At 40.0% G+C, this 17,182-nt stretch overlaps 1 protein-coding gene across 6 annotated transcripts in view; it reads left to right on the top strand.

Moving 5' to 3' along the window:
• The window catches only part of HDAC8 (histone deacetylase 8), a 243,865-nt gene that overhangs the window by 89,784 nt on the left and 136,899 nt on the right, over positions 1 to 17,182 (top strand). For all 6 annotated transcript variants that reach the window (XR_004524350.2, XM_073799285.1, XM_073799288.1 and 3 more), the window contains exon 8: positions 16,103 to 16,275. Coding sequence is in view for 5 of the 6 variants with exons in the window: in XM_073799285.1 (XP_073655386.1) it covers positions 16,103 to 16,275 (173 nt within the window). In the remaining variant the exon portion in view is untranslated. The remainder of the gene's footprint in view (positions 1 to 16,102; positions 16,276 to 17,182) is intronic.

Here is a 17,182-nt window from a genome sequence, read left to right as displayed (position 1 = left end):
ATAAATATTGTGAGATTTTACTTATTAGGTTTTAAATTTCTGATTAAAGTTTGGAAACATGGAGATTCTGTAAATCTGCTTTTTCCTTTATTTTCAACGGAGAAAATCCTGACTTCCTTCTTTAGAAAGTGAATAGTGTCACATGTCATTATATAGAGGTCTCCTCACACAATTCTTTTCATGTGTTTTTTGGGGGACTAGTATTGCTGAAGACTTTTAACATTATGCATTTTTGCAACTGTAGGCATAATTTATATCATCTCTTGGTCCTAGCAGGCCATATCTACATATAGGGTAGAGATTCTCCATCCATGCTATAATTTGTTCATCCAATACCAATGGAATAAAATGAGAACCAAGGGACATCACTAAAGGATATTTAAGTGAAATGTTTTCTTTCCCTATTGAATTTTAATGTTATATTTAAAGAAGAGATGTTTTAATGATGATAGGTTTTTCTTTCATTATAATGATGTCATCTTGAATTTATCTTCCACTTGGGACTCCAGATTCCTTATCATTCAGTTTTAGAAGCAGGTAGATAGATCCTCAGTGAAAGAGAACCCAACGATTATAGCCTAATCATTTGAGCTTGGTGATGTGGCAAATCCTATAAGAACACATAATCATACATAAATATTTTAAGCAATACAAATTTTTTCAAAATTCTCTTTCATCTGATGAGAAGGGAAGAACTCTTTAGAAATTTGCATTTGAGAACAAAAAATTATATAGCCTTACTTCCATCTTCATCCCCATTTTCATTACACTCTGAGAGCTGGTGAAAATTCTTTACAAAATTACCTCTCTTTGGGGCTTCCCTGGTGGTGCAGTGGTTGGGAGTCCGCCTGCTGAGGCGGGGGACACGGGTTCGTGCCCCGGTCCAGGAACATCCCACATGCCGCAGAGCGGCTGGGCCCGTGGGCCATGGCCGCTGGGCCTGCGCGTCCGGAGCCTGTGCTCCGCAACGGGAGAGGCCACAACGGTGAGAGGCCCGCGTACCGCAAAAAAAAAAAAAAATTACCTCTCTTCAGTCGGGTCACACCTATACCACCTTGATCATTACTAGGTCACTATGGCCCAGTGATAAAGGTCATGGAAGCTGCTACTTCCTTGTATGAGCCTGGAACGTCGAACTCAGCCCTCCATAAGTAAGATATTTGTAGTCAATGCTTTTGTTCTGTTTGATAAACTTCTATTCTGCCTCTGTGTGGTATGGCAGATGCAAATTGCCTGTTGTTTCTGGCAAATGGATGACTCAGACACTAATTAAATTCACTGTTAACATTAGGCACAGGTGGAAATGAGACCAAAGCGGGCCATTCATTTAATGTTCCTAATTTGATGTGTCTTTTAAAATATAATATTAAATTCAAAAGACATTAAGTGCCTAAGAGTATAGGATAATTTGGAGGGGGGGAGGCTACTGTGCTTAATTAACTGTGTTGTCCTGAACCCTCCATCAGTGAGCCTGCCTTGTCCCCTGTACTTGGTTAGGGTGGCAGTGGAGAACTGGTTTTTTTTCCCTCACCTGATCCTTTGAGCTTTATATCCAGGTGGTTAGAAAGACAGTTTTGGTTTTTTTTTAACATCTTTATTGGGGTATAATTGCTTTACAATGGTGTGTTAGTTTCTGCTTTATAACAAAGTGAATCAGCTATACGTATATCCCCATATCTCTTCCCTCTTGCATCTCCCTCCCTCCCATCCTCCCTATCCTACCCCTCTAGGTGGTCACAAAGCACCGAGCTGATCTCCTTGTGCTATGTGGCTGAGAAGGACAGTTCTTATATCCTTCTTCCTCGCTCGACCAGTGGCTTTCATGACAAGTTCCTAAACTCCTGCACCAAGTAGCCCTGACACCATGACAGCCCCTACCCCTAAGCAGTCTTCCTAGGCGATTTATTTTTTTTTCATGTAAGTCCAGGAGGACCATCTCCTGGAATTCGGTGGGTTTGTTCTGTCACTATGATGTGTACCTTCTCTGCTCTCTTCTTAGTGCTGAATGATCCCTGCCCCCTGGAGAAAGTGACCTGATTCTTCTTCCACAGCAGTAATAGGTTCTGAGGCTAGAACATGCTCTGAAACTACCCAGAGGCAGGAAGACCTGACTCATAAATGGAAAACTTGAGAATTACACCCTCTAACGTAGGGCTGCCCTGAAAAGAATCCTAAATTTGAATATGTCTGTGCTTGGTGGGACATTCTAACATCAAAATTCATATTACTCCTCTTAGCTTCTCTCCACCATGTACCCCCTCCCCCTTCCTAATTCTCTCCCCTCTCGTATTCTTTCATCACTGCTCTGTCCCCTCGCTCTAGCCTAAAAAACCTGCCCTTTACGCTCCACTCTCACAGGTTACAGCTCTGAATGACTGCCTGACACTGTCATTCACCCGGCAGCAGCCAGCACTGATGAGCTGCCTGCTTTGTTGTATCCTGTTGACATAGGCTGTACAGAGATTTAGTTAAATCTGATGTCCCCCACCTGACAAAAAGGCCCAATGCTAAGTTTGGCCGGGCTTTGCTCTCCATGTGCTGTTACCCACTGAACCATCAGGAAAGAGCCATACCCATTGGTACTTAAAGCAGGACCAAAGAAAAGACACCTCAAAGAAAGCCATATCAAATAATCAGCTAACAAGTTAAAAAGCGAAAGGGTATGTGCATTTGCCTAGAGACCGTGCAAGTGCTGCTGAGGAGTGAGCTGGATGCAAAGGGGTTTGTATATGCTCGCCCTGGGCAGGAGAATCCTGCAGAGGAAGGTGAGGGATGCTGGGGTTGGGGCAGGGTGGTAGGGGGACCACCTTAAATATATTAGGGATGAAAGTAGAAAAACATCTATCCTATTTAATTATAGGCAAGCCTCACTAACTCAGCCTAATAAGAGGAAAGCCAGTCTGAATTATGGAATATTTTTAAATACATTTTTATTATTTTCAAGCACTGGACACGCTAGTAATTCAAACTAGACTAACAGCATCGTATAGTACCTCAGGGAAAGGGCTTTAAGAATCATTTGTAATTAGCATATCAATTATTTGTATACAAGTGGATGTGCAAAAAGTGCATAAAAAGTTTATTCTCTTAAGTAGGACAAACATTCCCCAGCACAGTCCTGTTTACACTATTAATTTGCTTAGCCAGCCCTTTTTGTGCCAAGATAGATGTATGTAAGACATGCTTATTTCCTCAGGGAAGAATGAATCGCTTCCCTATGTTTAGTCCAGTAACTAAGAAGCAGAGCGCCACTTGATTGGTTTGGGATTTCCAGGATATGGAGTTTTGAATTTGCATACAGACTAGAGAGATTTCATATGGAGAAGATCTGGCAGCCGTTGCCAGAGACCCAATTTCCCCATCTGGATTTCATTGGAGTGATCTGGATTTCATCAAGCAACAGGACACTGATCCTAAATGATCCACCAGACACTCTAACATAGGCATGTTTAAAATACATCCTGCCCCAGAAAAATAACTGCTAAAATATGATGAGTTGGAGTTAGTCTATGTGCAGTACTTAAAAGTAATAAAAATGCATTTATTTTTAAGTCCCACAAAAACCATGCAATATCAAGTTAATGATGAAAATCAATCCCCAAACTCTTTTCTTGCACACCTCATTGTGTGACGGCATGGCAGAGATTTCCAATCATCTGGGAAAGGATATTATATTTTGATGAGCTGCACCAGGTGCTAACTATATGGCAGGATTTCGACTTTGAATCTTAGGGAGGCCTCCTGGGTAAAGAAGGGTGAGGGAAGGGCTAGGGTCATGTTTATTGTTAGCAAATCATTATTGTCTACCTAAGTTCAAAAATCAGAGCAAGTGAATTGAAAAAGAAGAAGTATCAGGTATATAGGGAGTGTAGAAAATATGATTAGGAAATGAGAAACAGAGATATAGGCCTATATTTCTACCCGTATGTATTAAAACTGTGCTCTAGGTAAACTGTGAATTCTTCAAGGCTTAGAGAGTAAAAACTAAGTGCGGAGAGCGTAAGCACAAGCAGTAAATATACACACAAATGTTGTAACTACAGTTTGGAATGACTCCAACTCTCTCCTTTCCCCCAAGGGCATCACTATCCAGGGTCTGCAAAGGCCAAATAGCTGTTTGGCTTCCAATCTGATTTTTTGCTAAGAAATCAGAGAAGTCGGTTTCAATTTTAATAATATATTCTCCCAACCTCTATCTAACAGAAAGGCACTTGTGTTTCTGCCCCTTCTTAAAGTGAATTTTGTGTTTGGTGAAAGGTAATAGATTGGCAGCACTGGAAAAGGAATTACTGTATTCCCAGAACAGGTATAACCAGGCAGTGACACTCTGAAATTTCTCTCTGCCTTTGGGGAACATTAGAGTACCATTCAGGAAGTCACTGCTATGGTGTGCTGTGCTGAACTCAACAATATCCTAGTGGGCTGAAGGAATTAACATAGCACTCGAAGGGCCTGACTTAAGGCCATTCATTTATTCATTCAACATTAGGGAGTGCTTACCATGTGCTTGGTGCTGGGAGAAGACTTTTGCAAATGTTATATCATTTAATCCTCATAATAACCCTGTGAGGGAGAGAATATTCTTGTTTTACAGAGACGGTTCAGAGAAGTGATTTGTCCAAGTTGCTATTGCAAGCACTGGATCCAACTTTGTCTGACCCCCAAGTCCAGTGTTCTCCCTGAACTCCATGCTGTGGAGGCTGCAAAGGGGGTGGATGAGACATGCCCAAATAATGTGATGCATAGCAAAATGTAATCTGGGCTTGTGTGAGGGGTGCTGGTGGTTATAGAGCAGTAAAATGACCTACCCCAGGTCAAATAAAGAGTCATTAGTATAGCTAGACTTAGGATTCATATTCTTTAAGCCCTCTTCCATTTTGGGGTTTTTTGGTTTGGTTTTGGTTTGGTTGGTTTGTTTCGGTTTAGCTCTCCAAACCAGCCTGCCTCTCCACCTACCCCACCCCCTGCGCAGATAATATATATTCTGCTTCCTAGGGCCTTGGGCCTTTCAGAATGCGGAGAGCCAAAGAGCACTGGGGTTTAGTGAAAAGAGCACTAGATTTGAATTAGAATTAGTGTTCTAATTCTAGCTCCGACATTCACTCTAGGCCTACCGCCCTTTAATTCTAGATGACTCACTTTCCCCTGTGTGAATGAGAATGGTGTACTTCAAAGAGGTAAAGAGATAAGTAATAATAAACTAAAAATAGTGCACAGCCCTTTTTGTTGCCAAGGTGACATAATTGATGAGTGGAATTACTTACTACAAAGCATGTTAGAAAGGGATGCCAATTAGAATCTGTGTTTCTGTATAATGGACTCAGCAATGAGAGAAAAGATGCCCCTGTAAAATATTAAGAAACTACATCTTAAAAAATAAAACAGCAAAAGCAATCTGAGGATTGTTTGGGAAGGTTGGGGGTTTAGAGGTTTGAGGTTGGTTTGTTTGTTTTTCTTTTATAGCTTTGGGTGTTTTGTTTTGTTTTATCCTAAAGATGTTAATGGAATCAGTACACCTTGTCTGATGCTAAAAGCAGAAAGAGAGACTTATAGGAAATTAAATGTCTTCTGGATATGTCCAAGAGGCACCCATGGCCCCAAACAAAATGACACATCATCCTCACCTCAGGGAGCCCCCCCACCCCAGTTCCCTGCATCCCTGAACCATTTGTAATAGATATTCAGGAATCCCCGAGGCATTTACCATATGCTGCATCCCCCGCAGGTTGAGTTTTTGCAGAATGAGTCAGCAGTACCTGAGTTGAGATATGACTGAGGGAATTTAGAGAAGACAATACCTGTGAAAAGTTGACAAGCTCCCATTTGAGACTGATTAGCCATCTTTGAGTCCTTAACGCAATCCCCCCTCTGAATCCCATACAGTGCAATAGGTTTAAAATGTTTATCATAGAAAGGGTTTTGCTGTTGGCAATAAATTTTCTCACGTTGACTTTGGAAGCTCACAGTGTTAGTAGCAAATATTTCTCTCTTCTCTCCATTTCCTGCCCTTCTTGGTTTTTCAACTTTGAATTCCTCATTTCTTTAATCTCTGTTGAGGAAGTCTCTAGAGGGTGCTGAGGGTGCTTGTTGGAAAATACAAAGATGATAAGGCTGGTCAAAGCTGATTTGCAAGTGAGCAGTTAGGAGACAAACCTGCTAGGAGTATGCACCAATCAGTGGTCTAGCTATAGAGGGGCAAGTCTGGGTTACCAAATCTATCACCAACATTGATTAAGAATAATTGTCACACCATCTTTCTGGCATTCCATTTCCCTGAGAGGAATCTTTTAGAACTTTATGTATTTAAAAACAAACAAAACAAAACCAGGTTCCACCACTGGTATTAGAGGTAAAGTGGCACCAGTGAATGATCCCAAGGGTACACCATAGAAGCTGTGGTCTACCCTGATGGAATAAAAGAAAAGGGGATAATGCTACAATTTGGTTCTTGGGCTTTTCCTTTTATCTAAAAGCATCATTAACGTCATCACCCCTGGCTTTTATCAACCTCCGGCACCAATCACCTTCCCCAAATCAATGCCTGTAGAAACAGCTGCCACAGCCTCTCATCCTCATTTGCATAGCCTTGTCTGAAGAGCAGACTGCTCAATACTGAGGGATCCGGTTTCTCATCAAGAAAATTGCTATTTCAAATGAATATCTTATGTGTTTATAGGGAAGTTACTAATGTAGTATAATGAGATGCCTGTCCTCCCCCTCCTTTCTGGGTAAGCGATTTTATACTTTCCCAAAACCTAAAATTAATGATTGCAGTGTAGCAGATAGTACTGTTACAGTGGTTAGGGAAGCTTTCCCAAAAGCAATCTGGAATGATATTTCATTCATTTATTCATTTAATAACTATTTATTGAATGCCTCCTATGTATAAAGTATTAAGCCTACCCTCAAGGGAGCTGGTGGAAATTTTTAAATTATAGATACACAGAGAGATATATATTCACATTCATACACAGTCTAATAAAATGAAACATGGAAAGTTATAAGAACCATAAGAGATAAAATGCAGTGGGCACTCAAACGGAGAAGATACTTCAGAAAAGGGCTTAATTGAGGAGGTAACATTTGATCTGGCTTCTAAAGGGTAGCTAATTATTATATCTTTACAAAGTGTGTAAATGTGTATGTGTTTATGAAATCTGGGTCAAGTTTAAATGTGTGAGATTGCAGGGGAAGATGCTCTATGCAGAGGGTACAGCAAGATCAAAGTCAGAAAGGCTGAGCTCTGTACAGAGAATAGCAATGGTTTAGTTTGTCTGGACTGTCAAGTGCATGAGAAGAACAATTTGCAAAGATTGGAAAAGTGGGTGGGAATCACCTCACGCGGGACCTGGAATTCTTGGCAATGAAAATTTGTACCATGTTCTGCAAGCATTTGGGGAACTGCCGAAGGTTTTAGAATGAGGGTATAGTATAATTAGAGCTAAGGTTAACACTCGAAAAATAATAATGCAGTGCCTGCTACTGCTGTTATACAAAATAATGTGTGAAGTGGCTGGAACAAGCACCTGATGCACGGTAAATCATGGAAGCAGGTATATTGTGGTGATTTAGAACATGGACTGGTGCCAGGAGGCCTGGGTTCAAAAGCCAGCTTGCCACTTAATAGCTGTGTGATCTTGTACAGATTTCTTAACCTCTCTATGCTGCTGTTTCCCCATTATAGAATAGGATTAATGATAACACCTATTTTATAAATTGTTATGAGTCACATGAGCTAATACATATAAAGTGCATAGAACAGTGCTCAGTTTTTAATAAAGTACTCGATACATGTTAGCTGATATTATTATCATTTTTTATTCATGAAGGAGATGGAATTTGAGTGAGCCTTTAAAAAATAGATATGATGTAGACATGTAGAAAGGTGACTTTCAGGCACAAGGAAGTGCATGACAAAAAGGAAGTGCAAGGTGAGTGGGGTGAACCATGGACAGTTCAGTTTGCCTACAGAATAACGTAGGTTAAGGAGTTATTAGAAAATAAGATTCAAAAGGTAGGCTGGAATCATATAATGAAGGACTTTGAATCATAAGCTAAGAATTTTAAGCATCATCTAAAGACAATGGAGAGATATTGAACGTTTTTGAGTAAGGAAGTGACTTGATCAAAACCTTCCCTAAGGAAAATTAATCTGATGGCGGTGTGTGTGGGGGGGGGTGTTGGATTAGAGAGGTAAGAGACTTGAGGCAGAGAAATTAATTAGGAAGCTATTGGTGTAATCCACAAGGAGGTCATAAGTGCTAGATTAGAGTACTGCCATGAGAGCATGAGAGTGGGAAGGACAGAATAGGAGAGGGATTGGTGCAAGTCTGGTAACTGAAGAGGAGCAGGGAAAGGGAGGAATCACAAAGGGCCTCAGAGTTTTGAACACAGATTACTGAAAGGATGGGGTATTGTTAGAGACAAAGAATTGAAGAAGAGGTAAGATGATAGGTTCGGCATGGTCAAAATGGAGCTTTAAATCACAGATGACTGTAGAAATTGACAAGCTGATCCTAAAATTTATACAGAAATTCAATCCGGAATAACCAAAAAAAATCTTGAAAAGGAAGAACAAGGTTGGAGCACTTCCCAGCTTTAAAACTTACTACAAAGCTACTGTAATCAAGACAGTGTGGTGCTGGCAATGAGGCTAGACATATAGAGCAATGGAATAAAGTTCAGAGTCCAGAAATGTGTACAGTCAATTCATTTTACTCAAAGAGTGCCAAGACAATTCAATGGGGAAAGAATAGTCTTTTCAACAAATGGTGCTGGGACGACTGGATCTCATGCAAAAAAAAGTGGTTTTGGACCCATACCTCATACCATATACAAAAGTTAAGTCCATATAGCCTAAACGGTCTAAATGTAAGAGCTTAAACTATAAAACACTTAAAAGAAAACATAGATGTAAATGTTCATGACCTTGAATTAGATATTGCTCTCTTAGACATGACACCAAAAGCACAAGCAGCAGAATAAATATAGATAAATTGGACTGCATCAAAATTTAAAACTTTTGTGCTTCAAATGACACTATCAAGAAAGTGAAAGACAACCCATAGAATGGGAGAAAATTTTTGCAAGTCATGTATCTGATAAGGGACTTGTATTTATAATATATCAACACTTACAAATCAATATTAAAAAGAAAAATGGCTCATTTTAAAAATGGGCATAGACCTTGCTCTAAAGAAGATATACAAATGGCCAAAAAGCACATGAAAAGATACTCAACATCATTAATCATCAGTGAAATGCAAATCAAAACCACAATGAGATACCACTTTATACCCACTAGGATGGATATCATAATTTTAAAAAAAACAGAAAATAGTAAGGGTTGGTGAAGATGTGGAAGAATTGGAACTCTCATCTGTTACACATTGCTGGGGGGAATGTAAAATGGTGCAGCCCCTGTGGAAAACGGTCAGGCAGTTCCCTCAAAAGGTTAAACACAGGGCTTCCCTGGTGGCACAGTGGTTGAGAGTCCGCCTGCCAATGCAGGGGACACGGGTTCGTGCCCCGGTCCGGGAAGATCCCACATGCCATGAGCGGCTAGGCCCGTGAGCCATGGCCGCTGAGCCTGCGCGTCCGGAGCCTGTGCTCCGCAACGGGAGAGGCCACAACAGTGAGAGGCCTGCGTACCGCAAAAAAAAAAAAAAAAAAAAAGGTTAAACAGAGAGTTACCATATGACCCAGCAATTCTACTCCTAGGTATATTAGAAAAATGAAAACATGTCCACAGCAGCATTTCTCATATTAGCCAAAAATTATAGAAATAACCCAAATGTCTATCAACAGATGAATGGAGAATAAAGAAAATGTGGTATATACAAACAATGGAGTATTATTTGGCCATAAAAAGGAATGAGGTAGTAATACATGGATGAACCTTGAAAACATTATGCTAAATGAAATGAAAGAAGCCAGTCACAAAAGACCACATATTATATAATTCCATTTATATGAAAGGTCAAAATTAGACAAATCCATAGAGACAGAAAGTAGGTTAGTGGTTGCCAGGGGCTGGAGGTCGAAGAGTGGTGGGAATAGGTAGTAACTGCTATTGGGTACAGTGTTTCTTTGGGGGATGATGAAAATGTTCTAGGGAATTCCCTGGTTGTCCAGTGGTTAGGACTCCGTGCTCTCACTGCCGAGGACCCAGGTTCAATCCCTGGTTGGGGAACTAAGATCCCACAAACCATGTGATGCAGTAAAAAAAAAAATGTTCTAAAATTCATTGTGGTGACGGTTGCACAACTCTGTGAGTATACTAAAAGCTGTTGAGTTGTACACTTTAAATGGGGGATTGTATGGTATGTGAATATTGATAAAGTTGTTTTTTAAAAAAAGATTTTTTAATGGAGCCGTAGCCATTGATGATGACCAGATGCAGATTTTTGAGTAGTATCCACCATCAATTGCTTCTGAGAAATTGATAAAGATAACAGAAAAAGCTTTTGGATATCATGACACAGAGCTCTCTCTCCCTTCAAGAAAGCAGTTTCAGGAGAGCAGTGAGATCAAAAACTGGATTACAAGAAGTATGTAGAGGTGGCCAATAAGTAGACAAATTTGGCAGTGTTGAAAAGGGGATGAAGAGATGGACAACTTGTAACCTAAAGGAACTGAATCAGTAGGAAGACAGAGACTAAAGATGTAAGAAAGAGCTCATTGCTGATACATGGCCCTTAGAGCAACAGGAAAGAGAATGTAGTGCCCAGCTGGTGAAATTAGCCTCAAGGAAGAGAAGGAATATGAGGGAAGACATTTTCAGGTAAAGAAAAGAGGTAAAAGAAGGCATTTATTAGACATAGCTTCAACCAGCTCACTCAAGCATGAGGCAGAAAAAGTTTGATCTTGAAAGATACACCTCAAACTGTTTCTCATCGTTGACTGAGCTGATTGAAACTATGTGTAATGAATCAGGAGTTACCTCTAGAGAGGGAGTAGAGATGGAGAAAAGGAGTTTTCTTTCCCTTTTATTTGATAGACTTTTATGTTTGATTTTTTAGCATGAAGAATGTATTCATTATATTTGTATTTTTAAAAAATCAGACTAGATGCTGCAAGAAATGTAGTTGTTTACCAATTGGAGGTGAAGCAAAGGAACTGCCAAATTACACTGTGTACAAAATACCCTACCTTTTTCAAAGCTTCTAATTACCCTTTTCTCTACCCATCTGAAGCCCTCTTCATCAGAACTCCCTGAGGACTCATTTTCCCTTCCTGGTTATCATTAAAACAACTCTCCCAGAAACACCTGCCTTCCTTTATCCTTTCCTCCCTCCCAGTACCACATATTCATGACTGTCATATGTATATGCTTTTCTTGTGTGTCAGTGTGTATTGCCCTATCAATACTACCATAGGAATATCTCCCAAATCCATCTCTTCCTCCCGACCCTTGCTGCCACTGGCCTGGATGGTTGCAAAAACCCTCTTGATGGGCTTCCCTGGTGGTGCAGTGGTTGAGAGTCTGCCTGCCGATGCAGGGGACACGGGTTTGTGCCCCTGTCCGGGAAGATCCCACATGCCATGAGCGGCTAGGCCCGTGAGCCATGGCCGCTGAGCCTGCGCGTCTGGAGCCTGTGCTCCGCAAAGGGAGAGGCCACAACAGTGAGAGGCCCGTGTACCGCAAAAAAAAAAAAAAGAAAAAAAAAACCTCTTGATAACAATCACTGTATCCTACGCTGTAATCAGAGGATCTTTTCAAAATGTAAATTTAATCATGCCTTGTGCATGTGGTGCACACGCACGTGCACACACGCACGTGCACACACATTTGAGACATTTCATACCCTTTAATGAATTCTTTTCTATTGAAGTATAGTTGATTTACAATGTTGTGTTAGTTTCTGATGTACAGCAAAGTGATTTATATATTCTTTTTCATATTCTTTTCCATTGTGGTTTATTACAGTATATTGAATATAGTTCCCTGTGCTATACAGTAGGACCTGGCTATTTATCTGTTTTATATATAGTAGTTTGTATCTGCTAATCCCAAACTCCTAATTTATCCTTCCCCAACTCCCTTTCCCTTTTGGTAATTGTAAGTTTTCTATGTCTGTGAGTCTATTACTGTTTTGTAAATAAATTCATTTGTGTCATATTTTAGATTCCACATATAACTGATATTATATGATATTTGCCTTTCTCTGTCTGACTTACTTCACTTAGTATGATAATCTCTAGGTCCATCCATGTTCCTGCAAATGGCATGATTTCATTCTTTCTTATGGCTGAGTAGTATTCCAGTTATATATATATATACATATATATATATATATACACATACACACACACACACATACATATATACATACATACATACCATGTCTTCTTTACCATTCATCTGTCAGTGGACATTAAGGTTGTTTCCGTGTCTTGGCTGTGAACACTGGGAATGCATGTATCTTTTCAAATTAGAGTTTTCTCTGTATATATGCCCAGGAGTGGGATTGCTAGGTCGTATGGTAGCCCTATTTTTAGTTTTTTAAGGAACGTCCATAGTGTTCTCCACAGTGGCTGTACCAGTTTACATTCCCACCAACAGTGTAGGAGGGTTCCCTTTCTTCCACACCCTCTCCAGCATTTGTTATATGTAGACTTTTTAATGATGGCCATTCTGACCAGTGTGAGGCAGTTTTGATTTGCATTTCTCTAGTAATTAGTGATGTTGAGCATGTTTTCATGTGCCTCTTGGCCATCTGTATGTCTTCTTTGGAGAAATGTCTGTTTAGGTCTTCTGCCCATTTTTTGATTGAGTTGTTTGGCTTTTTTGATATTAAACTATATGAGCTGTTTGTATATTTTGGAAATTAAGCCCTTGTCAGTCCATCATTTGCAAATATTTTCTCCCATTCCATAGGCTGTCTTTTCGTTTTGTTTATGGTTTCCTTTGCTGTGTAAAAGCTTATTAAGTTTGATTCCGTCCCATTTGTTTATTTTTGCTTTTATTTCTATTGCCTTGGGAGACTGACCTAAGGAAAACATTGGTATGATTTAGAGACATTTCATAGCCTTTAAGTAAAAGTCCAAACTGCCTGGCCTATCTGGCCCTTTGTGCTCTAACCCACGTTTACTTCACCAGCCTCACTCCCACCACTCCCTGCTCCAAGCTTTCATGCTCTGGTGTGTGCAGTTCCTTCTGTAAACCTAGTCCCTTACCCATAACCCCCACAACCCTCCCTGCTTCCATTTTCCATACCTTCACCCCCATGTGCCTGTAAGCTTCTCCTAATTTTTTATTTTTATTTTTTTTGCGGTACGCGGGTCTCTCACTTTTGTGGCCTCTCCCGTTGCGGAGCAGAGGCTCTGAACACGCAGGCTCAGCGGCCATGGCTCACGGGCCTAGCGGCTCCGTGGCATGTGGGATCTTCCCGGACCGGGGCACGAACCCGTGTCCCCTGCATCGGCAGGTGGACTCTCAACCACTGCGCCACCAGGGAAGCCCTTTTTTTTTTTTTTTACTTTTTATTTCAAGATAATCATGCATTCACAGAAAGTTGTAATGAAATGTACGGGGAAGTCTCTTCTTCCTACAGCCTCCTCCAATGTTGCCATCTTGTACAATTATAGTATAACATCAAAATCAAGAAGTTGACATTGGTACAATCTATAGAGCTTATTCAGTCTTCACCAGTTAATACATGCAGTCTGTGTGTGTGTGTGTGTGTGTGTGTGTGTGTGTGTGTGTGTGTGTGCATAGCTTTGCATAACCACAACCACCAGCACAGTCAAGGTACAGAACTGTACCATCACCACAAGGCTCTCTCATGCTACCCTTTTATAGCCACATTCATCCCTAACCCCTGGCAACTGCTAATCTCTTCTCCATCTCTCTAATTGTTTCACCAATGGTATATAAGTGGAATCATGCAGTACAGATTTTGAGATTGGCCTTATTCACCCAGCATCATTCTCTTGAGATCCATCCAAGTTTTTTGCATGTATCAAGAGTTATTTCTTTTTATTGATTAGCAGTATTCCAATGGTATGGGTGTACTGCAATTTGTTTAACCATTCACTTGTTGAAGTACATCTGAGTTGTTTCCAGTTTGGGTTGTTAAAATAAAGCTACTATGAACATTCATGTACAAGTTCCTATATGAAAATAAGTCTTAACTTCTCTGGAATAAATGTCCAAGAGTGCAATTTTTAGATTGTATGCCAAGTCCATTTTTAGTTTTGACAGGAACTGCCAAATTATTTTCCAGAGTGTCTATACCATTCTATATTCCCACCCAAAAGGTCTGTGTGATCGAGTTTCCCCACATCCTCACCAGCAATTGATATTTTCACTGTTTTTCATTTTAGCCGCTTTGATAGGTGGCTCACTGTACTTCTCATCTTTTAAAACCTGACAAGAGTTACTCTACTTCCTCCTCTGTGCCATCACTGATATTTCATTTATCATTGTGTTTTAATTATTTATCGATATAGTCCGAGTCTTCCCCTCTGTTCTGAGCTACGTGAAGATAAGAGCTGTGCCATATTCGTCATTTTTTTTCCCTGCAGCATCTGATACAGTTACATACTGGACACACAGAGGGCACTCAGTAAATGTGTGCAAAGTAAGGGAAAGAATGAAAATGGAAAAAACGTTAGTCTTGCTTGCCTCCCCCTCCTCCTCGTTAAGCTGTAAACCTTTTTAAAACAGAAATCACACCTTCCTCTGTGTCTCCCAGCAGCAGTTAATAGGGTGCTCTGTACATGTAGCTGCTCAATAAATGTTGGCTAACTATTCAGGTGGCTTATCTTCCCTCTGCACCCAGGAGATAAGCACATGAAAGAGAGAATAGGCCTGAGTATTCCTGTATTAAAGATCATATGTCATAAGTTTTATAATATCTTATAATCTCCACAATCACTGAATATTTGTCTGTGTAGATGAGAAATCAAAACAAAACGGTCTTTTGAGTCAAAGAATGCCTCTGCAACTGAGCACTTTTCAATAGTTTCAATACCCTGGTTACATATGAATTTTGGAGGACAGCATTTCATATCCCTGCATTCCTTTTGCAGTTTCAGAAGGATCTGGAATTTTTCTATTTTTGCTGAACTGGTATAATTTGACATGTTGATTATGAAGGGGTCATTAACCCCAAACATTTTTTATCACTTTTTGACTCTGCATTTTCTCAACTCTGAAGTATGTTAATTTGCACTTGTTTATATGTCTCTGTAAGAGTTACTCAAGCCCTAGAGGACTGGTATATGTTTTGTCTGGGAGCTAGATTGTAAGCCCCTTGAGAGCAGGGACCTTATAACTCCTAGGAATGCATCCTGGACATTGTCAACATTCAATTAATGATAATACTAGAAACTTGCCTAAGGTCATCTGTCACAATAACAACTTCCTTTTCATCTCTAAGGCTTCTAACTGTCAGGAAAAGCTCTTAGGTTGATTTGATAACATTGAATGATTCTACCCAAAATTATGCTCATTATTACCCACTACAATTTGTTCTTTAGAGTGCTTTCAGATTTATAATTTTGGATCAGTTATTATGGTTCCCTTCCCTATAATACCCTGGTTACATCCAAGTTTGGGAAGGCTGCATTTCATAACCCAGAAGTCTTTTAGCCTAATACAAAGTAAGCTGATAACATCTATGCTTTCAAAGCGTTTAATTCTCTTCACCAACCCTCATTGATAACTAGGTGGTGAACTCCAAGTATGTTGACAATCTTAACTTATCAGATATAATCCTTAATTCAGTGTATTGTCCTATTTTCACAGATTATAAAATGGAGTAAATGTATACTAAACCAGTCCTATGGCTGTTGAAGTTAAATTGATATGAATATTTAAAGGAAGTCTGAGTTCTAAAACAGAAAAGCAAATTTGGTCCTTGGTGAGGATGGAGGTAGGGGGAAATTTTTTTGTAAGTCAGGTTTTCTGAGCTACAATTTACATGCAGTCTGATTTACCCCTTTTTAGATAGAAAGTTTGATGAGTCTGACAAGTTGGATTTTTTTCCCTTCACTATTTGCTGATTCAACTATACCTCCCACTACCCTCCACAACCACCCTTAGACCAAACTGCCCTATCTTTTCCTGACATTTTGTCTCCTTTTTCTTTTCCAGTGTACTAAAGGAGGTGTACATAGCCTTTAATCCCAAAGCAGTGGTCTTACAGCTGGGAGCTGATACAATAGCTGGGGATCCCATGTGCTCCTTTAACATGACTCCAGTGGGAATTGGCAAGTGTCTTAAGTACATCCTTCAGTGGCAATTGGCAACGCTCATTTTGGGAGGAGGTGAGTACAAAGGAAGGTCACCACGAGAATTTGTTGACCTTCCCCCATGTTTTGTCCATTGACACTGAGGAAAACTTGGCTTTCTAAGATTGGATAATACCAACCTGCCCATGGTCCAGAAGGCTGAGTCAATGAACCTGCCACCTTCACAGTTCAGCATAAGGAAGTACTCTGACACACTTCTCCTCCTCAGCCTGGCATGTGCATTGACTCCTTGGCACTCTGAAGTCTAAGTTTCCATTCCTGAAGCAAAGGTGCTTTGGTTAAAGGTGACATCAGATCTTATTAAGAATAGAGAATGTTAACCCCAGTGGACTTTGATCCATCTTCTCTCAGTATAGCCTTTGAGTCCCAGTTCTAATCATTATCTTTTGGAAACATACCACTAAAATTCTAACCCTACTCACATATAAGTAGTAAACGCATGAATTAATTGAATATCTAAGCTGAATTCAAGAACAACTTCTCCCCCACTAAAAAAGCATGGATTTGTTACAATAAAGCAAAATTGAGAGATCTAAAGTGTCTCTTAGGCATTTTTGCCTTCAGAGTGTACCTTGTGCACAAAACACTTTGCCTTCAGTGTTTTGTATTACTTAACCATCAGAAAGCTGGGTCTATTCAATAGAAGCATTTACACATTTGTGAAAGGAACCTTTCACAAACCTCAACTACCTTTGAAGCTGCCTTGCTTAGAATCTTCTGTCTATCTGGCACAATCTTTATTCCATTAGATGAATGGACTGGTGTGTTAAAATAACATGATCAAGCAGATTGAGCTTAAAATTTATGTATTATGGAAGCGCTAATAGTTTGTTGTTTGTCAAACTGTTGTAAAAACCAAATTAGAGGAGATTGTGGGAAGGCCTTATGAAAATGAGTGAGCATTCAACACAAATACACAAGC

The sequence above is a fragment of the Tursiops truncatus genome, chromosome X, assembly GCF_011762595.2.
Source record: "Tursiops truncatus isolate mTurTru1 chromosome X, mTurTru1.mat.Y, whole genome shotgun sequence".
Taxonomy (NCBI): Eukaryota; Metazoa; Chordata; class Mammalia; order Artiodactyla; family Delphinidae; genus Tursiops; species Tursiops truncatus.
This window is presented reverse-complemented; position numbering and strand designations above follow the sequence as displayed.